Genomic DNA, 17,136 nt, shown 5'->3' on the forward strand with positions numbered 1-17,136 from the left:
TTCATGAAATAATTTTATGTACGATTAAATGTTTAAGGTTGAGCAATAAGAAAATATTTTATGTTGGAAGTTGAAGTAGTGTGACAACTTGAGATTTGATGGGGATTCGTCCCCATATGTGAACTATTGAAGGGCAGTTTACTGCCAATTTAAGAGGTGATTCGTCACCTCCATGTACGTTGGTTTCCACGCTGATCAGTATTTAATGTATGATTTAAGGTTACACTACGGATACAACCATGCGATGTTAGAAAATAATTTGCTCAACAATATTTATGTATTATGTTATTTAAGTTAATTTAAGTTATGATATGTTATGATATTTTTAAGCATGCTCATTCATGTATATGTTATGTATTAGTAGTAAATTGATTTAAATTATTTTAGACCCTTGTTATGTTAGCATGTTGGGCCTCTAGGCTCACTACACTGGTATGGTGCAGGTGAGTACGTAGAGGAGGATGTAGCTCCTACCGGCGGCGAGGACATATGAGCGGACATGCAGTGACCCCGTGACCGTGATAGATGTCTGAGTCACATTGCATGTTTTGAATATTTCAGCACGTTAAATATTTTTATTATTTTTCAGGGATTGTGGTTTGAAATATTTTATTTAAATATTTTCAGTGCATGCAAACTTTAACCATTTTATTTATGCAGTATTTTAATTCAATATTTGACTCAGATATTTATTTTATTAAAGAATGCATTTTTATATAAGTTATTTATTTATTTATTTATTTATTTTAAATCTTTGTATTCTGTGCGTATATGTATGGGCATATATGTACATATTTTATTTAGTAAGTATAAAAAAAAAAAAAATTTCCGCATATTTATTTAATAATTAGAGAGTTAGGGTCGTTTCAGTTGGTATCAAAGCACGGTCCTTGGAGGGGTCATTACTGCTATGCGAGCTCAGAAATCCACGCTTTCGGTCTGTAAGTTTTACGTGTTTATAGCATGTTTTATTTTAAGAATTTAAGTTAGCATTAATTTTAAACCCCTTAGTTATGCATGGCGATTTACGTAAAGAAATATGTGGTGGTGCAGAATGCCTCCCAGACCGATGAACAGACGTGGGGGATCTCCACCTACACCTCCACCTCCACCTCCGCAGAACCCTCTAGCAGCATTGGAGCAGGCCAATGCGAATATGATGGCGGGTATTACTGCTCTGTTAGAGCAGCAGGCTACACGTCCTAAGTTGTCCCATGAGGAGGACATTGCTGAGAGGTTTCAGAAGAAGGGACCCAAGGAGTTTTCTGGTACCACCGATCCTTTGGTGGCTGAGGGGTGGATTCTCTCTCTGGAGTCCATCTTTGCTTATATGGGGATCACAGACGCCGACAGGGTGAACTGTGTGACATATATGCTGAGGGGAGACGCAGCTCTTTGGTGGGAGGGTGCTGCCAGGGGAGTTCACCTTCCTACACTATCTTGGGCAGAGTTCAGGCGTATCTTCTACGCCAAGTATTTCACTGAGGATGTGCGCAGTCGCATGATCCGGGAGTTTATGAGTCTCCGTCAGGGGGACAAGTCAGTGGTTGAGTATGTGAGACAGTTCGAGAGGGGCTGTCGCTTTGTGCCTCTGATTTCAGACAGTCCACCGGAGAAGTTGAGGCAGTTTGTGGAGGGATTGAAGGCGGATATCAAGAATGATGTTCGCATGGAAGACGTCCTTACTTATGAGTCTGCAGTCAGTAGAGCCTTGCGTTCCGAGGAGGGTCGGAGAGAGATCCAGAGGGAGCAGCAGGGTAAGAGACAGTTTCAGGCTGGGTATCAGCGACCACCTTCGCAGCCTCCTGCGAAGAAGCAGTTTAATGGGCCGGCTAAGGGCCTGAATCCACAGCAGAGGCCGCAGCAGCAGAGGCCACAGCAGCAGAGGGGCGGGGCCCCTAATGCCATAGGTTTTCCTACTTGCCCGAAGTGTCAGAAGATGCATTCGGGACCTTGTCTATTGGGAGCAGGAGTTTGCTACCACTGTAGGGAGCCAGAGCATCAGATAGCTAACTGTCCGAGGAAGAAGAACACTGCTGGTAGAGTGTTCGTCATGCAGGCCGAGGAGGTAGATCCAGACACCTCCTTGATCACCGGTATAACTTACCCCTAGCATTTTAATAATTTTCCTTTGGTTAAAATTTTCGTCTTTCTTTTGGAATTGTTGTTGTTTGGGTTATTTAACTGCATGTTAGAATAAGAAGCATGTTTCTACTTGTGATTAGAATTAAGGGTTGTTAGTGACTCGTTGGGGGAAATTTTAGTAGTGGTATGAAAATTGTTGGAAATTTTCTGCGTGCATGGAGAATTCTAGTTGGAGGAAACTCCACGTTTGCGTTGCTAGATTCTGGGGCTACGCATTCGTTTATCTCCCTGGAGTTTATCAGGCGGATAGGCATCACACCTGAGAGTATTGACAGTGGGTATGATGTTACTATGCCGTCAGGGCAGATTATTTCTACCTCGAAAGTCATTCGAGAGTTGGAGTTGGAGCTTCAGGGACACTCCATTCAAGCAGATGTGGTGGTTTTTCCTTTGAGTGGTTTTGATCTGATTTTGGGTATGGACTGGTTGACAGTCAATGGAGCTTCGATTGATTTTCGTCGGAGATCAGTGTCAGTGAGACCTACAGTAGGGACCCGTTCACTTTTCATGCATCTCAGAGCAGTGATATTCCTCAGGTGATATCTCTCATCCAGGCGAGGAAGTTGTTGAGACGGGGTTGCCAGGGGTTTCTAGCCAGTATTGTCACGGCCTCAGAACCATCTAGCAGATCTTTGTCAGAGATAGAGGTGGTTCGTGACTTTCCGGATATCTTTCCGAAGGATGTTGCAGGAATTCCACCAGTGAGAGATGTGGAGTTCAGCATTGAGTTAGTGTCAGACACCGTGCCTATCTCTAAGGCACCGTACAGACTTGCTCCTACCGAGATGAAAGAGTTAAAAGAGCAGATTCAGGAGTTGTTAGAGAAAGGCTTTGTTCGTCCTAGCTTTTCTCCGTGGGGAGCTCCGGTGTTATTTTTGAAGAAGAAGGATGGCAGTATGAGACTGTGCATCGATTACCGAGAGCTCAACAAGGTCACAGTGAAGAACAAGTATCCACTACCGAGGATAGAGGATTTATTTGACCAGTTGCAGGGAGCTTCAGTGTTCTCCAAGATCGATCTGCGATCTGGTTATCATCAGTTGCGTGTTAGAGATGCAGATGTGTCCAAGACTGCTTTCAGGACACGATATGGGCATTACGAGTTCTTAGTGATGCCATTTGGGATGACCAATGCTCCAGCGGTTTTCATGGATCTCATGAACCGAGTATTTCAGCCGTATCTAGATCAGTTCATCATAGTCTTCATTGATGATATATTGATCTACTCTAGGAGCATTGAGGAGCATAGACAGCATCTGCAGACAGCCTTGCAGACTTTGAGGGAGCATCGTTTGTATGCCAAGTTCAGCAAGTGCGAGTTTTGGCTCGAGCAGGTGGCATTTCTTGGCCACATTATTTCGAGAGATGGGATTGCAGTGGATCAGTCGAAGGTTGAGGCAGTGCAGAATTGGGGTATTCCGAAGAATGCTTCGGAGATTCGCAGTTTCTTGGGTTTGGCAGGATACTATAGGAATTTCATCAAGAGTTTTTCCTCCATTGCAGTACCCTTGACTTCCTTAACCAAGAAGAATGCAAAGTTTATCTGGAGTTCAGACTGTCAGAGGAGCTTCGATCAGTTGAAGGAAGCACTCACTACTGCACCAGTGTTAGCGGTGACAGTACCACATGAGGAGTTAGTGGTGTACACCGACGCGTCTAAGCTGGGTTTAGGTGCAGTGCTTATGCAGTGTGGTAAGGTTATTGCTTATGCATCGAGGCAGTTGAAGATTCATGAGCAGAACTATCCGACGCATGACTTGGAGTTGGCAGCAGTGGTTTTTGCTTTGAAAATCTGGAGGCACTATCTGTATGGCGAGAAGTGCAAGATTTTCACAGACCACAAGAGTCTCAAGTACTTCTTCACACAGAAGGAGTTGAACATGAGACAGCGCCGATGGTTGTAGTTGGTGAAAGATTATGACTGTGACATTAGCTACCATCCGGGTAAAGCTAATGTAGTAGCCGATGCTTTGAGTCGGAAGTCGTCAGTGGTATCGTGTTTGTCAGTACAGCTACCACTGCAGAGTGAGATTCAGTGGTTTGGGTTGGAGTTTTATCCGAGTGGTCATGCACCGAGTCTGTCAGTGTTGACGGTGCAGCCAGTTTTGCGAGATCGGATCAGGGATGGACAGTCTACTGATGAGGAGTTACAGCGTTGGAGACAGAGAGATGAGGCCAAGGGTAATCTTCTGTATACAGTTGTGGATGGCATTGTTCAGTACCGAGGTAGGATGTGGGTACCGAACGTCGATCAGTTGAGAGGTGAGATCTTAGCAGAGGCTCATACATCTCCGTACTCCATTCATCCCGGAAGTACGAAGATGTATCGAGATTTGCAGCTATTGTATTGGTGGCCCGGGATGAAGAGAGACATCGAGAGAGTGGTGTCAGAGTGTTTGACTTGTCAGCAGGTCAAGGCTGAGCATCAGCGTCCAGCAGGACTTCTTAGACCTCTTCCTATTACGGAATGGAAATGGGAGAATATTACGATGGACTTTGTGGTTGGCTTACCGAGGAGTGCCAGAGGTTGCACAGCGATTTGGGTGATTGTGGATAGACTCACCAAGTCAGCTCATTTCTTGCCGGTGAGGACTACTTATTCATTGACATAGTATGCAGAGCTTTACATCAAGAAGATTGTTAGACTGCATGGCATACCAGTGTCGATTGTGTCAGACCGAGATCCGAGATTCACATCTGCGTTTTGGAAGAGTCTGCACACAGCTTTGGGGACTAGACTTTTGTTCAGCACAGCATTCCATCCCCAGAAAGATGGTCAGTCTGAGAGAGTGATCCAGATTCTCGAGGATCTACTGAGAGCTTGTGTCATTGATTTTCAGGGCTCTTGGGAGACTAGACTGCCATTAGTGGAGTTTACCTATAACAACAGTTTTCAGTCGTCTATAGGTATGGCTCCTTATGCAGCATTGTACGGGAGGAGATGCAGATCTCCTGTGCATTGGGATGAGGTTGGCGAGAGGATGTTACTGGGTCCGGAGATTGTGCAGCAGACAGCTGACATTGTGACTCAGATTCGGGATCGGATGAGGACTGCTCAGAGTCGTCAGAAGAGTTATGCAGATACCAGACGACGAGATTTGGAGTTCGCTGTAGGTGATCACGTGTTTCTGAGAGTGTCACCTATGAAGGGAGTGGTACGATTTGGCCGGAGAGGAAAGCTTAATCCGAGGTATATAGGGTCATTCGAGATCCTAGAAAGAGTTGGCACGTTGGCCTACCATTTAGCTTTGCCGCCAGGGCTTGCAGCGGTGCACAACGTTTTCCATGTATCCATGCTTCGGAGGTATGTCTCCAACCCGTCGCATGTGTTGGATTTTGAGCCTCTTCAGTTGACACCGGAGTTAGCATTTGAGGAGAGGCCTATACGGATCTTGGCTAGGGAGGAGCGGAGACTTAGGACGCGAGTCATTCCGATGGTCAGAGTCCAGTGGCTGAATCACTCAGAGGAGGAAGCTACTTGGGAGACCGAGGCAGAGATGAGGACTCGTTTCCCGGAGTTATTCGGGTAAGTACTTTAAATTTCGAGGACGAAATTCAATTTAAGGGGGGGAGAATTGTAACACCCGATATTTTAAATACGTAAATCCGCATGCATAATTAGGGTATTTAATTATTTAAATTTGTGATTTATGGGTTAAATAATTATGTTAACTATTTGTGCATGATTTAATTTATTTTTAAGCATTTAACCCATAATTAGTGATTTTTAGGATTTTTAGTATTTTAATTATTTTATCGCGTAGACGGGACCGTGGACGGACGAGATGACAATTTTCTATCCAATTTATTTCATGAGCCTTTTAAGAGCCCAAAAATATTATTTTGAGTTTTATTACCTCAAAAATTTTAGTATTTAATTTTATATAATTTTAGGAGTCCATTTTTATCCAAATTTAGCCATGTTAATGACTTTTAATTATTTTTAAAATTCCCTTAAATTGTAATTTCGGAATTTTTATATTTTTAATTTAAGTTATCAGATTTTAACTTTTATTTGGAGTTTTAAAATTTTATATTTTATATTTAAAACTTTTAATTATTCTTAATTACCTAAAACCTATTTTTATTAATTAAAAATCAAAACCTAATCTACCCAAACCCACCCCTCACCCGATCACTCACACACACAGCCGCCACCCTACTGTTCATCCTCCTCCTCAACCGAGCAGCCCCAAGGAAGAACACCATATCCACGTTTTTGAAGGTCCAAAGCTTGTCGTCGTCGCCCCGTCGTCCCGGAATCGTCCCACGCGCCTGTTTCTCTTCAAACTTCGGTGCTAGGCATATTTTTCTTCTGAATTTTTGTACCTATCAGTTATTATGGTGTGTGTATGATGTATGCATCTAAATCTTTAAAGATTTTTTTCAGAACACATCGGCTTTCACGGAGTCGAGCATTGTAGTGTGGTTTGAATGATTCATGTTCACGTTTTGATGCCATGGGTGCGTTCTAGCTGCTGGCCAGGGTCCTTAGGGTGTCCTAGGTGTGTCTGGACTCGAATGGCTCAAATGGCTCGAGCCAAACGAGCCCAGGGAACCAACTGCTGCAGATCGGCCAAGAGGAGTCGCAGAATAGGGTTCTGTGGGAAGGGGATCGGGTTCGGTCCTGTGGGGTGCATGGGCCGGGGTCAGGGGCTAGGTTCGAACCGCCCAGACGTGGGCTACGTCTCGGCGGCGGGGCTCCGGCCAGGGGTGGCCGGAGCAGGGCGGCAGCAGCCCTAGAAGGGCTGCTGCTCGCGGCGGGCTGAGAGGAACGAGGGAGGGGCAGATTGGGTTCGGGCTAGGGTTTTCAGTTGGGTCCGGGCCGGGTTTGGTGGTTCGGGTCAAGTCAGCGGGTCATGGGTTAAGTTAGTTGGGTCCGGGTCCGGGTTAAGTTAGTTGGACTCGGGTATTTTTACTTTTAAGTTTTTAGTTTAATTAAGGGTTTAATGGGCCTAATTAAATCTCAAACTTTAATTGGGCTCCATTTAATTATTTTGGGTTGAACTTAATTATTTGGGTTTAATTAATTTAATTAAGTGAGCCCACTAATTTTTATGGGCTTTAGGGCCCATGACAGTTATTGGGCCAGTCTTTGGGCTTTTGGCCCCATTGGGCCAGAATTGGTTGTTAATGGGCTTGAATTATTTAATTGGGCTTAGAATAATTTTATTGGGCTTAAGTATGTTAATGGGCCAGTCTTAGTGTTAATGGGCCAGATTTAAGTAATTGGGCTTGAGTGTTAGGGCCAGCAGTCCAGTACAATCCATGAGAAATTGCATGTGTCCTGATTATATATTTAATTATTTTTATGCATTGAAGTTATTTTAATATGTATATGTTAGTATGAAATTAAATTAAATATATATGAAGGACACACATTTTATTTAAGTACATGCATTCATGAAATAATTTTATGTACGATTAAATGTTTAAGGTTGAGCAATAAGAAAATATTTTATGTTGGAAGTTGAAGTAGTGTGACAATTTGAGATTTGAAGGGGATTCGTCCCCATATGTGAACTATTGAAGGGCAGTTTACTTCCAATTTAAGAGGTGATTCGTCACCGCCACGTACGTTGGTTTTCACGCTGATCAGTATTTAATGTATGATTTAAGGTTACACTACGGATACAACCATGCGATGTTAGAAAATAATTTGCTCAACAATATTTATGTATTATGTTATTTAAGTTAATTTAAGTTATGATATGTTATGATATTTTTAAGCATGCTCATTCATGTATATGTTATGTATTAGTAGTAAATTGATTTAAATTATTTTAAACCCTTGTTATGTTAGCATGTTGGGCCTCTAGGCTCACTACACTGGTATGGTGCAGGTGAGTACGTAGAGGAGGATGTAGCTCCTACCGACGGCGAGGACATATGAGCGGACATGGAGTGACCCCGTGACCGTGATAGATGTCTGAGTCACATTGCATGTTTTGAATATTTCAGCACGTTAAATATTTTTATTATTTTTCAGGGATTGTGGGTTGGAATATTTTATTTAAATATTTTCAGTGCATGCAAACTTTAATCATTTTATTTATGCAGTATTTTAATTCAATATTTGACTCAGATATTTATTTTATTAAAGAATGCATTTTTATATAAGTTATTTATTTATTTATTTTAAATCTTTGTATTCTGTGCGTATATGTATGGGCATATATGTACATATTTTATTTAGTAAGTATAAAAAAAAAAAAATTCCGCATATTTATTTAATAATTAGAGAGTTAGGGTCGTTTCAACTGCTGTCTGTGTTTTATTTTTTTCGGAAAAATCTTAGGGCACGGACCCCATTCTTAGGTCCGGGTGAGGGTCCGTGTGGACTTAGTTCGAGGCAGTAACTTATTGATTTTGAAATGTTGGCACGGAGAGTGCACGGGGTCCGTGCAGAAAACAGAGAGTTGGGTTTTTAGTGCATTAGTTTCGCACGGACCCATGCACGGAGGGTGCACGGGGTCCGTGTATTTTGTGGCCTCCAAACCCTTGGCTACAGATTAATGCACGGACCCGGACACGGAGGGTGCATGGGGTCCGTGCATGCCTTTTCAAAAAAAATAATAATAATAATTCATGACCTTTAGGTCCGGACTCTATGTCGTTTATTGAAAGATTTATTTTCGTTTAGATGATTAGAATCGAGGTTCTCACAACTTATGTCTTGGCATCTAAAAGTTTGGTCTTATTTATTTTGAGCATATCAAAACTAAAAATATAAAAAAAATAATTGTATTGCATATATATACTACATAATATTCAGAATACGATCTCATATATCAATTCTTTTTTTTTTTAAAGGATCTCATATATCAATTCTTAGGTAGAGTACTCTAACTGAAAACAAACATCTAAATCAGCTAATTCTACTAATAGTAATGGAGAATGAATGAAATTTAGTGCATATTTTTGAGCTTGAGAAATACAATTGTAGATGCAACATACATTTATGCAATTAACGAAATAAAAAAAAAAATTGCCACATATCAATACATGACGATTACATATAGCATATAATGCATTAATATGAAAACAAATCATTATTAAACTTTAATTTTTATATCATATTTTATTTGTTACAAACGCATCACGTGTGTCTCGATTAAAATTTTAAGACATTTGATAAAACATTGAATTATATATAATTATCTAACATTTTTCAAAAGCTTGAAACAGTCGATTTTGTGTGCCTCAATTCAAATAAAACATTTGAATTATATAAAAGTTGTACTCAAGTAATTATAAAATGGTCATTAAAAAGATTGAATTGCATTGATTATGGACGGTTTCCAAATCAATCTAACCCGATAAGCATCAAAATTTATATATGTTGTTATAATTACGAATAATCTTTCGAAGGGACAGTTCCACTCAACAGCCATTGGTTTCTAGCCGTGACACCTCCTCAAAACGCTTGGGTTATCAGATCCCTAGAAAACTGATTTCTATGAGATGGTGTGGCAGTCAGTCCAGAACCCAGAAAATCTTAAAAGCTTCATTCTGCAAATATTCTTTTCGGCCTTAAAATTGACATGGAATTTGGAAACATGTAGTAGCATAAATTATCACTGAATCCAAAGGGAGAGTATTCGACTTTTGCAGTCGCGGGTTGTTAAACCAACTATGGTAGAGATAAATTATTCAGGTGGTGCAAATTAAGTATTGGTGGCATCACATCCGACTCTTCTTCACTGGTCCCATCTCCTTCGCCTTCGCCCTCAACAAATGCTTCTGTATTTTTCCGGTCGCGGTCTTTGGCAACGGTCCAAAGATGACTGATTTTGGAACCCAGTACACAGGCATCTTTGAACGACTAAACTTCATTATTTCTCCGGCCACTCTTTGATGATCAGTCGCATCTATCCCTGGCTTTAACGTCACAAATGCACAAGGGGACTCCCCCCATTGCTCATCAGGCCTAGCCACCACAGAAACTTCGAATATGGATGGATGCTGATATAGGATATTCTCCACCTCAACACTGCTTATATTTTCGCCTCCAGAGATAATGATATCCTTTGATCTGTCCTTGATTTCTATATAACCATCCGAATGCTTCACACCGAGATCACCCGAATGGAACCAACCACCGGAGAAGGCCTCTTTGTTGGCGTTTGGGTTCTTTAGATAGCCTTTCATTACAGCATTTCCCCTGAACACGATTTCACCGATTGTCATCCCATCTGCAGGGACCGGTTTCATATTTTGAGTATTAACAACTTCCAATCCCTCCAGGGCAACATATCTAATGCCCTGCCGTGAATTCATACGAGCTTGAGCATCAGGTGGTAGGGAATCCCACTCAGGTTTCCATGCACATATAGTCGAGGGACCGAAAGTTTCAGAAAGCCCGTAAGTGTGCGTGACTCGAAAGCCTTGTTGTGACATTGCAAAGAGAACGGAAGGGGGTGGGGCAGCACCTGCTGTCATTACATGGACAACACGAGGGAGGGGAATGATGGCCTCGTCTTTGGGGGCGTTTACTATGGTATTCAGAACCACCGGAGCAGCACAAAAATGGGTGACACCAAGATTAGCAATAGCCGAATACACACCCTTAGCCGTGACCTAAAGAGACACAAAGCACAACATCAAATTATGCCCGAGTTTGGACACCTAAGCACCAAACTATATAAAGCACTTCTTCGGCTGCGGTTTGAATTCATATATAATAGTATAAAATGCTTCATTCAATCCTTAAAGAGAAAGTCAAGTTAAAATTCCTAAAATCGTTGCAATGTTTTGTCTTTCATCCCAAACACTCGATTCTCTTTAGCAAAAAATAAAATCAATTAGTACCTTATCATTCTCATTGTTTCCCCAGGCATATTCCTTTATTTTTCTAGACTGGACTCTTCGACATAATCTTATAGTTAATCAAACTGTTAAAAAGCTTCCCAAACCTATTGAATTATTACATATATTTCAAAATTTAAAATATCTTATGTTGCATTTGAATTGAGTCATTTCAAATCCATGATTTCAAATTTATTTTCATTGTTAAATAAGTGAAATTGATAAAAATCAAATTCATCTTCTACTTATTTACACTATAATTATACTAATCACAATGTATTTCAAATTATTCCAATATTCTAAGGATTTCAAATACATTGTGATTAGGATATTTATAGTGTAAATAAATAGAGAGATAGATTTGAATTTATCTATTAGAACTTACTAAAACAATGAAATACATGTAAATCCATGGAATTCAAATAATCCCACCCAAACACAAATTTGAATCCTTTCATCACCGAACCAGTTAAAACTTCAACCATAATTTAATAATAACTACCAAACAAAATACAACATTAACAATCAAAACCGTCTAATACCAAAGAAAACTTTTTCATCTCCCAAAACATTCCTCAAAATCATTCTCCAAAACCTTTTTCCGAAAACACTAAAACTAAAACCATACAATAGCAGATAATGTTGGTTAATTGATTCAATCATTGTAGGCGTTTGTAAATTATAAAAATCCAGTTTAATTTTAATTTTTTAAAAGAAATTAATTCTTTTATTTTTAAAGAAAATTTTAATTCTTTTTTTAAAAGAATTAAAAATTAACTTTCAGGCATGGAGCTAATCCATTAATTTGGAATCCATTCTCAAATCAAATAATTCAATCCAAGCACAACCTAAGATTCAGATTTAGGAAGGGTGCGGAACACCAAAACTGAAACTGAAATGTTAGAGAATACCTGCCTGAGGCATACATTCGTACCAAAAAGTGCTGCAAGGCTCCAGGTGAAACACCAACCATTACAGTGGAACATAGGTAATGTCCAAAGGTATACCGCACCTTCCTTCATCCCCCAAACTACAGCATTACTCAGAGACATGAGATATGCCCCTCGGTGGTGCAGCACCACCCCCTTGGGACTAGCTGTAGTACCGGAGGTATAGCCTAATGCAATGCTTTGCCACTCATCCTTTGGGGGTTTCCATGCAAAGTTAGGGTCACCAGTTTCCAAGAATTTTTCATATTCAATTGCACCTCTTCTCAATGCATATTCGAGTGACTTTTGGTCGCAATTTTTATCAGCAATAACAATCAAAATCGGTGGTTTGTATTTGCCTTTGCTCTCACTAGCTATAATTTGCAAGGCTTCCTCAGCCAAATGATAAAATTCTTGGTCCACCATTATAACAGCAGCTTGTGAATGTCCCAACAGAAAGGCAACAGTCAGTGGATTTAGACGAATATTGACAGCATTTAGCACCGCTCCGGACATTGGAACTCCAAAATGAGCTTCGTACATGGCTGGAACGTTTGGTGCAATCACGGCAACCTGTCATTGTGAAAAAGAAAAGCATTTGGCGAAATATGGAGAAACTTAAGGATTCAAGATAGTTATATTTCACAGTTCAACATAAGGTCATTTGAGAGTGTGTTTTACATAGAACACATAAAGATGTAGAAAATAAGAACACTTGTATAAAATTTGAATTCCTGTAATTCCTGTTTTTGAAAAAAATTAAATTCTATTGTTGCCGAGTTTCTTGAGCATTTTCTCATGGTCAACAAAGTAAGTTCAAAAATTGTTTATCATTCTTGGCTAATAAGCTATGAAAGAATAGATCGATAAAAAATTAGTTCTATTCATCCCCCACTCTGCCATTCTCTGTGTCGAACTCCAATTTCTCAGACAAGATATGTACCAACTTCTCATTCTCCGTTTCTCACACGATATTTTTATCCAAATTCCAATAGAAGATGTAAATGTCATATGCTAGTTTCATGAATAACAATTCACATGATAATGCCCATGTTCAAACTTAGAGGCGTAAATAATTGATTCCAATCAAATTTAAGATTACCAAAAAGCTAATTAGTCTGTCATTTCTAATCTTAACATATAAATTTTTGGGGTGTAAATTTGACTTGTCTTGATAAAAATGTCTTTTGGCACTTTCCTATCTCATGAATTAATTTTTATTCCATCATAAAAGATTGTTTGTCATGGCACTTTCTCCTTCACTTTCCATCTAATATACAATGGTTTTGGCACTTTATTACATCATTTTTTCTCATATTCCCCTTCTCCCTCATATTGAATTTCTTTTTTCGACCGAGCAAACACTCATTGAACTTGAACGAACATGTCTGGTTTATTTTTTATTACCAATTAAAATGTACATGTTAAAAACAAAGTCAAGCATTGATACCACCTCAATAGAGATTTGGTTGCCTTAATTTAAAGTAATGCACCACATAAACAACAAGCGAGCAGGAGACTTAGAGGGTGTAGTCAACAAAAATTCGACCTGAATAAATTTAAAAAAAAATTTAAGCATATTTTTCAAAATAGATTGTTAGTTTTATTTTAAAAAGACTAATCTTTTTCAATAAAATTATTAGATTCACTGTTTTACTGCAGTCCTTGAGTGTCATAACAGATCACCGAGACAAGAAATCGTAAAAATATATAAGAGATTTTGTGGTTACTTTTAAAGAAAATGAAATATTTTTATCCAAACACAGTAGTTAAGATGTTTTACGGGCTTAAGGCTATCAATAATAAAAAAAATTCCATAGCCCACCATTCCCCAGCCCGTTGACAAGGCCAGGTCCCGTACGCATGCATTACTTGCATATGTTCGTGTTCATCATAGACCTAAATTGGCAAAATTCTTTCAATTTACTGCTCCTTTAGCAGGAAAATGTCAGAATGAATGGGAAAAAAAAATGATTACCGATACTAATCGAAATTCCTAATCTCGGGTAAAATAGAATTAATCCGCAGACGATTAAATCGAACGAAAATTAGAAACTTACGGTGCTTCCGGATGTGACGGAGCGCTTAGTAAGCGCAGACGCCAGCTGACGGCAGCGGCGATAAGTCTGGAGCCACGTGTAGTGAACGGAGCCATGGATCAGAGAATTGCGGGTGGGGTGCACGAGCGCGGCTCGCTCGAGGAATCCGAGGGGCGTCAACGCCGTGTAGTTGGCAGAGTTCTTGGGGAGATGGTCGATGTCTCTGTCCTCGGCCATGGAGAGAGAGAGAGAGAGAGACATGTTGTCTTAGTCTAGTGAACTTATATGTGTAGTCAGCTCCTGCCAATGCAGTCAAGAGTTGACAAATTTCATGTATTTGTACAACAGAATAATACAAAAATTCGTGTAACATCATCTTACTCGAAACGAAACTATTATTTTTACAATATATTATAATTAATAAATACAAAAATGGATACCGATTAATAGACAGTAGAAAATAATATTTTCTAAAGTTCAAACACAATCTACGTATATTTTAGTAGCACGTGTTAATGTTAAAACTCCAAAACATAACGAAGAAAAGCGTCTATAGAATCCGCAATAAATTTTTTTATATAAAAATAGTATAAACTCGACATTCGAAAAATATAATATGCATGAATTCATTCCCGATTGCAAAAAGGATACAAAATTTTAAAATAATTGAATGATTCACTGGCAATGGAAAAAAATAACCTAAATTTTGCATTTTATAGATAATATGAAAGATTAAAAAGTAAAGAATATGAATTGAAATTATTTTTAATAAAAGTGTATATTGTTTCTGACTTCACAGGCGAGAACAACGTACATAAGTTTGTAAAAATTTGAGTCTCAAATTAAGTTATGTTTTTGGTATTTAAATTTGAAAATTATTTTTAAATAGTTTAGTCATGTGTTATTATAAGACTAAATTAAATCAAATTTCGAGGCTGAAATTCCATTCATGGGGGGAGAATTGTAACGCCCAGAAATTCGCCACGTAAACCCGCATGAATAACTATGGGGATTTATTGGTTTTAAAATAAAGTAAAAATGGTTAAATGACTTTTATGTGCTATTATGTGAATTATTTGATTTATCTGCATGTTTTAAATGTTATTACAACGTTTAACTCGCTATGTTGCAATTTATGAATTTATTTGATAAAGGTTATTTAAACGGGATCGTGTAAGAACGAGATAGAGATTTTTATCCAAAATATTTACGAGGGGTTTTTTAAGAGCCAAAAATTATTATTTTGAGATTTTATTTTCATAAAATAAGAGTTTTAAATATATGTATGTATATAAGCTCGATTTTCACTACATGAGTCATTTTAAGGATTTTTAATAGGCTTTCAAAAGCCCACAATTTATTATTCCGAAAATTATATATTTTTTTAGTTGATATTAAGTGGGCTTAAAGTTTTTAATCTTGGATTAATTTTTTATTTAAAACCCAACTCATTAACCCATAAACAAATGTTAAGGGTTGGCCCTCATTCTCCCTTCCCACACTCACGTTAATTCCCTCGGCCGCCATCAGCACATCTTCATCACGTTCCCTCATCACAGAACACACATCTCACGATTTTTCTGAAGATTTAAGGAAGTTTTCGAAGGTCGTTCGTTCCGGTGAACCGATACGCGTCGATATCAAATTTTTGATCAAATCTTAAACAAGGCACATTTCGAATCCATCTTTGAACACCATTTAAATCATATAAAATGTTTTTAAGCATGAATGTTCTGTTAATGCATGAGATTTAAGTTTTGAATGAAGTTCTTTGAAGATCATGAAGTTTCTCATGTTTTTCATGTGCATGGCCGGTTTCTTTCATGATTTCTGCTTAAGGCTGGTTCGAGGGGCTGACCAAAGGCTAGGGGTCAGATCTAGGGTCCGTAGGGTTGGGTTTGGAGGGTTGGTTCAGGGCTGGAAGTGGCTGGAACCATGCTGGAACGAGCTAGGACAGAAGTTGGGCGAGTGCAGATTGTTGGGGAAAAAAGGGGTTGGGTTCTAATCTAGGGGTATTTTGGCTGAGCCAAGCCTGGTCCTATGGTTTCTTATGGATCTTAGGGTGTTCCAAGTGTCGGAGATCCGGCCGGTGGTGGCCGGAGCTGTTCAGAAAGCTCACAGGTAGTGGGCTGTACGATTTGCGCAGCAGATCAAGAACAAGGGAATAGGTGGGCTCTTGTATGGATTGAGGTTGGGTTTGGCTTGGTCTAGGGTGACCGGCAGGACCTTGGTGAGGTCCTGCCGGCAGCGCTCCGGCCAGGGGTGGCCGGAGCTGGGCTGTAGAAGGGGGGGAAAGGGGTTGCGCGTGAAGTGGAGAGGTGAGAAAGCTAGTGTACGGATGTGTCTTCGGTTGAACGGGCCGGGCTCGGGTTTCTGGGTCCGGGTTGGGTCGGGTCTAAAATATAATGGGTCAAATTATTTTGGTCCGGGTTTGGATTATATTATTTGGGCTCGGTTATTTTTATTTTTAATTAATTAAGAGTTTAAGTTGTTAATTAATGGGCTAGGACTTGGTTAATTAATTAATTGGACTAGTTTAATGGGCTTAAATAATAATTAATGAAGTGAGCCCACTAATTTGTCATGGGCCGTGTGATCCATGAGAATTATTGGGCCAAGTTATGTCGGGTTTAGTAATTTAATGATCTAATTTTTATGTTAATGGTCTAGATAATAATTACTAGATTAATTTTGAGTTAATTAAGTATATGGACTTAAATAATGTTTTTAGTGAGCTCATTAGTTTTTCATGGGTCTGGGGGTCCATGAGAGTTAATGGGTCAAGTCATGTTTGGCTAAATGCTTATTGGGCCAGTCTAGAAATTTTTGGGTTTAAGTCAAGTGGTCAGCAACTCGAACAAGTCTTTGGAAAAATAAAATGTCCGTAAATATATATTTAATTCATGCATGCATTTTTATTAGATATATAAGTATGATTTTTAAGAAAATAAATTAAATATATATTTACGGGCAAATTTTCATGAAATAAAGAAATGATGAGAATTTTTAATTTCATGCATCATGTAAGAATTTTTATGTTAAGTTTGAAGGCATGTTAAGAAAAATAATATTTTTATGGAAGTTGAAGTGAAGGTGGAAAGTGGTGTGGTTGGAGGCCGGGATACCTGAGCCCGTTGACCTTCCTGATAATGTTTATGTTATAATGAGCTTATAGATCCAACATCGAGTGTTGGTGAAGTGGCAGCACAGAGGTG

General features: G+C 39.2%; 1 protein-coding gene across 1 annotated transcript; it reads right to left on the reverse strand.

The window, feature by feature from the left end:
- Nucleotides 1–9,629: 9,629 nt before the first annotated feature.
- Nucleotides 9,630–14,209, reverse strand: LOC140870673 (acetate--CoA ligase CCL3-like). Its single transcript, XM_073273064.1, has 3 exons — nucleotides 13,943–14,209; nucleotides 11,865–12,455; nucleotides 9,630–10,725 (listed from the first exon to the last, which is right to left on the reverse strand). The coding sequence occupies exons 1-3, from the start codon at nucleotides 14,180–14,182 to the stop codon at nucleotides 9,829–9,831; spliced, it is 1,728 nt and encodes a 575-aa protein (XP_073129165.1). The 5' UTR covers nucleotides 14,183–14,209; the 3' UTR covers nucleotides 9,630–9,828.
- Between the last annotated feature and the right edge of the window lie 2,927 nt (nucleotides 14,210–17,136).

Source organism: Henckelia pumila, unplaced genomic scaffold, assembly GCF_033568475.1.
Source record: "Henckelia pumila isolate YLH828 unplaced genomic scaffold, ASM3356847v2 CTG_170, whole genome shotgun sequence".
Taxonomy (NCBI): domain Eukaryota; kingdom Viridiplantae; phylum Streptophyta; class Magnoliopsida; order Lamiales; family Gesneriaceae; genus Henckelia; species Henckelia pumila.

Coding starts and splice junctions, on each gene's coding strand:
- LOC140870673 (XM_073273064.1), bottom strand. CDS start 14,182: ATGTCTCTCTCTCTCTCTCTCTCCATGGCCGAGGACAGAGACATCGAC. Junction 12,456..13,942: donor CCGTCACATCCGGAAGCACC/GTAAGTTTCTAA, acceptor TCACAATGACAG/GTTGCCGTGATTGCACCAAA. Junction 10,726..11,864: donor CGAATGTATGCCTCAGGCAG/GTATTCTCTAAC, acceptor GTGTCTCTTTAG/GTCACGGCTAAGGGTGTGTA.